Source organism: Myotis davidii, unplaced genomic scaffold (assembly GCF_000327345.1).
Source record: "Myotis davidii unplaced genomic scaffold, ASM32734v1 scaffold425, whole genome shotgun sequence".
NCBI classification, from domain to species: Eukaryota; Metazoa; Chordata; class Mammalia; order Chiroptera; family Vespertilionidae; genus Myotis; species Myotis davidii.
In genome coordinates, this window is record NW_006296413.1 from 5,043,933 (window position 1) to 5,049,381 (window position 5,449).

The 5,449-nt window shown below is 37.6% G+C and overlaps 1 protein-coding gene and 1 pseudogene across 1 annotated transcript in view; one reads left to right on the top strand and one right to left on the bottom strand.

Moving 5' to 3' along the window:
- The first annotated feature begins 208 nt into the window (after nucleotides 1-208).
- Nucleotides 209-5,449, top strand: part of ATL3 (atlastin GTPase 3) — a 40,611-nt gene continuing 35,370 nt past the window's right edge. Inside the window, exons 1-4 of the mRNA XM_015569092.1 lie at nucleotides 209-436; nucleotides 576-719; nucleotides 3,520-3,624; nucleotides 4,106-4,156. Of these exons, the coding sequence (XP_015424578.1) occupies nucleotides 230-436; nucleotides 576-719; nucleotides 3,520-3,624; nucleotides 4,106-4,156 (507 nt within the window). The 5' untranslated portion in view covers nucleotides 209-229. The remainder of the gene's footprint in view (nucleotides 437-575; nucleotides 720-3,519; nucleotides 3,625-4,105; nucleotides 4,157-5,449) is intronic.
- Nucleotides 4,247-4,728, bottom strand: LOC102754454 (annotated as a pseudogene).

Consider the following 5,449-nt stretch of genomic DNA (forward strand, 5'->3'; position numbering starts at 1 on the left):
TATAGGTATTGTGATATTTTTCTCCTGTCCCGTGGTTTGCATTTTTACTCTTAATGGTATCTCTTAATGAACAAAAATTCTTGATTTTAATGAAGTCTAATTTGTCATTTTTTCTTTTTATGATTAGTGTTTTTATACCTTAAATTCTTGCTTTTTCCCCTGTTCAAAAATACATATTTAAGAATATGTTGAAACTATTTTTTTTCTCTGTAACAACATAGGTGATGCCATGGAGAGTGGAAAGCCTGGCCCAGTGCAAGTTGTTTTGGTTCAGAAAGACCAGCATTCCTTTGAGTTAGAAGAGAAAGCCTTGGCCAGCATCCTCCTGCAGGACCACATTCGAGACCTTGATGTGGTGGTGGTGTCAGTGGCTGGAGCCTTCCGAAAGGGCAAGTCTTTCCTTCTGGACTTTTTGCTCCGGTACTTGTATTTCCAGGTAAGATAGAATTGCTTCATTTCAAATCAGAAAAGGAGAATTTATATTCGAAAGAGCAAAATAAGTTCATGTGTTACTCTTGCTGTTTAAAAGTACTCAAACTTTTAGGTTTAATGGAAATGTCTTATTTCTCCTGTAGAAAGAAGGTGGCCATTCAAATTGGTTAGGTGATTCAGAAGAACCGTTAACAGGATTTTCATGGAGAGGGGGTTCTGACCCAGACACTAATGGGATTCAGATCTGGAATGAAGTTTTCACTGTGGAAAAGCCAGATGGGAAGAAGGTAAGGAAGAAAAAGGCTTACATAATAAAACAACAAAATAAGAACTTTAATGCATATTTTGATACTAGTAATCCAGTTAAAAATAATTTTTATTAGAATGATATGTTTATGGTTTAAACACAACCCATGAATATAGTTTAGAAGGTCAAATAATAATATAAGGCTTCTCACAAAAAATAGTAAGCTACAGCCCTAGCCGGTTTGGCTGAGTGGATAGAGCTTGGGCCTGCAGACCGAAGGGTCCCGGGTTCAATTCCGGCCAAGGGCACATACTTCAGTTGCAGGCTCCTCCCCGACCCGGGCCCTGGTCAACGCGCATGTAGGAGGCAACCAATTGATGTGTTTCTCTCACATTGATATTTCTCTCTGTCTTTCTCTTTGTCTTCTACTCTCTCTAAAAATCAAAGGAAAAATATCCTCGGGTGAGGATTAAAAATAATAGTAAGCTACAATTGTAGAACCTATCCCCAAATTTATGTGTCAGGGTCAGGAGGGGCAAGTCATGTGTGTCTTAAAGTGGAAGCGGGGCTTGGGAAGTACCACTGTTTTTTTTAAACAACCTTTAACCCATCCCTTCCTAAAGCACGTCTTCACAGCTGCTCATTTCTCTCATTTTTGAGTCTTTTTGGGATTTAAGGTTCCAAATCCCCTCTTCAGGTTGTTTAGTTGTAGCCTTTTCCTAAATGCTAAGTCATTCATTATTTTGGGGGCTGAAGAGCTGATGCACAGCTCTTGATTGCTGTTTTTATATTTTCTATTCCTTTTCCTATGCATTTTCTTATTATTTTATTTCTCTATTTGAGTGAAGGTTTCAGGAGAAAGATATATTGGGACCCCCCCCCCTTTTTTTTAAATGTATAGATACACATACAAAAAAATGTGTAGTACAATGACCTTATCACATTTTGTAAAGAAAGATAATCTAGGAGAATGAAGAGTTATAACATTGAAATATAACAGTAACTTTTTTATAGAAGGAACTTTAGATATTATTTTATCCAACCTTTTAATTCTTTTAACAGTTTTATTGAATTATAATTGACATTTCATTCCTCCCTTCGTAGCTTTTGTGCTATTGTCACATATTTTACTTTAATATTGTTTTTATTTTAATTTTAATGGTTAGTTATCTTTTAAAGGTATTTAAATAATAACAAGTCATATAGTGCCGAAACCGGTTTGGCTCAGTGGATAGAGCATCGGCCTGCGGACTGAAAGGGCCCAGGGTCGATTCTGGTCAAGGGCATGTACCTGGGTTGCGGGCACATCCCCAGTGGGGAGTGTGCAGGAGGCAGCTAATCGATGTTTCTCTCTCATCGATGTTTCTAACTCTCTATCTCTCTCCCTACCTCTCTGTAAAAAATCAATAAAATATATTTTTTAAAAAAAAGTCATATAGTTACCCATGTAGTTAGCATTAACTGTGCTCTTCATTTTCTGTGTGTCCATATTTCCATTTTCTTGTCCACTTTTTTTCTTCTGAAGGGACTTCCTTTAACATTTCTTATAGTGCTTTGCAGGTGCTGAAATCTTTTAACTTTCATGTTTCTGAAAAGTCTTTGTTTTAAAAAATATATATGCTGGGTATAGAAGTCTAGGCTGATAGGTTTTTCTTTCAGTGTTTGAAGATGTCACTCCCCTGACTTTTTGCCATTGTTTCTGACGAGAAATCCTGCTGTTACCCTCAGGTGCCTAACGTCTTTTTTGTCTGCCTGCTTTTAAGGTTTTTCTCTATTATTTTCTTTTAGCAATTGGATTATAATGTGTCTTAGCGTAGTTCTCTTCATGTTTCTTGTATTTGGACCATGTTGAGCTTCTTGAATCTGCAGGTTTATAATTTTTATCAAAATCGGACATTTTCTGCAGTCATTTTTTCAAATACAATTTTGCCTCATATCCTTTGGGGACTTACATTACATATATGTCAGGCTGCTTGAAGTTGTCTCATGGCTTGTTTTTATTTTAATTCTTATTTTTCTGTTTCCTTTTTTTTTTGGTTAATCCTCCCCTGAAGATATTTTTCCATTGATTTTTTTTTTTTTTTTAGAGAGAGAGTGGAAGGGAGGGGGAGAGACACACAGAGAGAATCATTGATGTGAGAGAGACACATAGATTGGTTGCCTCCCGACTAGGGCTGGGGATTGAGCCTGCAACCAAGGTATGTGTCCTTGATTGGAATTGAATCTGGAAGCCTTCAGCCTGAGGGCCAGTGCTCTGCCCACCGAGCAGAACTGGCTAGGGCTCTGTTTCCTTTTTGATGGTTTCTTTTGGTAGGTCTTTAAACTCACCAATCCTAATAATCTGTTAACCCCATTCATATATTGTCATTTCAGGCATAATTTTCATCTCTAGAAGTTCTTTAGATCTTTTTAAAAAATCTCTTCTCATTTTTTCTTTTATTGATTTTAGAGTGGGGGGTGGGGAGAGAGAGAGAAAGAGAGAGAGAGAGAGAGAAAGAGAAAGAGAGAGAGAGAAACATTGATGTGAGAGAGATACATGGATTGGTTGCCTCACATATGCACCCCAACTGGGATCAAGCCGGCAACCTGGCATGTGCCCTGACCGGGAATAGAACCTATGACCTTCTGGTGCACGGGGTGTCGCTCCAGCCAACTGAGCCGGAATGCCCAGGTTGCAGGTTCTCTGCTCAAAACAAGGCACCTAAATAATTACTTTTCTGATAAAACCTATAAAAAGCCGCTTAAGCCTCATTTAAATGTTACCTGTATTTCTCAAGTTCTCCTGAACATTTCCCCCTTCTCACTTTAACATATTTTGTTTGTATTTTCCTTTTTTTTAGGTTGCAGTTGTTTTGATGGATACCCAGGGGGCGTTTGACAGCCAGTCCACTGTGAAAGATTGTGCTACCATCTTTGCTCTAAGCACCATGACTAGTTCTGTTCAGGTAAAACCACTCGACTAGGAAAACACATTTGTAGAGGAAATAAGATGAAGGGGTTACATCTAGTTTTAGTTTTTGTTTTGTTATCAGAATTTCTACGGCGATGCATAAATAAATGTTCTTTATAGACCACAGATACCAGTTAACCTCTTAGAGGCTTAAGAAGGACCCTAGACTATTTTTCTACTTTGATCATAAATTTATATAAAAGTCTCTAATAAGAGTCTGAAAGTGGAAATTGAAATGACATCATATAGGAAATGTAGATTTGTTAATAACGTAAGAAGACTGTATTTTAAACTGTAAAGGAAGAATTATGTTATTTCAACCATATAAGAGATAGTTTTTCAAAGGACAGGTGCTATTGTTTGAACAGACTTCATATTTTTATATGCTGACTTTTAAATGTACAAAGCAGTGCTTTAGGGTTATTTGAGTTTGTTTGAAATTAGCTAAAGTATCAATTTGGATGTTTATTTTCTAGATTTATAACTTGTCTCAGAACATTCAGGAAGATGATCTTCAACAGCTACAGGTATATATTCCTCATTTAAATATCATATATATCTTAAAAAAATTTTTTTTTCATTTTAAGTTTTTAATGAAAGTTGTATATAATATTACTTTATTCCTGCATCTTCTCAATTGTTTCTTCCTTGTATTTTCCTTTTCCTTTCCTACTTGGCGAGATTTGGCTTTACGTTCAAGGATCTTTTTTGGTCTTTGTCCAGCTTTACTCTAGTGATAACCCCTTGCTGGGGTGAATGCCCACGTGAGCAGTTGTCCCATTAGCTTTCTCCCGTTGCACTCGTTCAGTGTAGATGACGTATTTCTTCCTGTAAACCTGGACTACTTTGCCAATTTGCTGCCCTTTGTAATGTCCTCGAACAACCTGAACCTCGTCATCCTTTCGGATGGGCATGGACCGAACATGGTTCTTCTGACTCAGCTCTTTGGAAAGAGGAGACATGATCTTCCTTCGAATGTGGGAAGGTGCATTGAAATGCCTTTTACGGTTCTTGCTCCGGTCAGAAGTCACAAAGGGGTTGAACTTCATTTTGACCTCTGGCGCTCCTACGATGGCCGCCTGAGATTGTTCTTTTATGTTGCCTGTGTTTTTAAATTTGTTTTGTGAGACAACGTGATCTTCCTTCAAATGTGGGAAGGTGCATTGAAATGCCTTTTACGGTTCTTGCTCCGGTCAGACGTCACAAAGGGGTTGAACTTCATTTTGACCGCTGGCGCTCCTACGATGGCTGCAGAGGGAAGAGACCCACACGCTCCTTTTAAAAGTTTTAAGACAGAAAAATTTTACTTGAGTAGGTCTAGCAAAAGATTGAAATATGGAGGAAGGTTTTTGTTCATAATAATCGCACACTCGGTATGTCTATCACTGAAGTGGTCAGGGAAGGCCTTAATGAGTTGAGCAGGGAACTAAAGAAAGTGGCCAGTAAGTTTTGTAGACATATCTGGGGGAAAGTGGCATAGGAGAGGGAACAGCAAGAAGAAAGATTGTGAGGTGGAGTGTGCTTGGCAGGATCAAGAAATAGCGATATAATATTTCTTTAAAAAATAATTCGTAAACTTTGGCCTTTAATGTTACTACTAGGAATTACTCATGCTTTATAATCATGGATTTCTATATTGATTCTGTAAATTTATAACTTTTAACTGCTTTTTGCTATACTTTTAGTGAGGCTTCATGAAGAAATAGAGGTAAAATGTAACTAACTTAAAGAATTTGTTTGTTCTGTCATTTGAATGACATATATACTGTGGGCCCTGTACTTTTCTTGCTGCTGGAGGTACAATAGTGAACAAAGCAAAC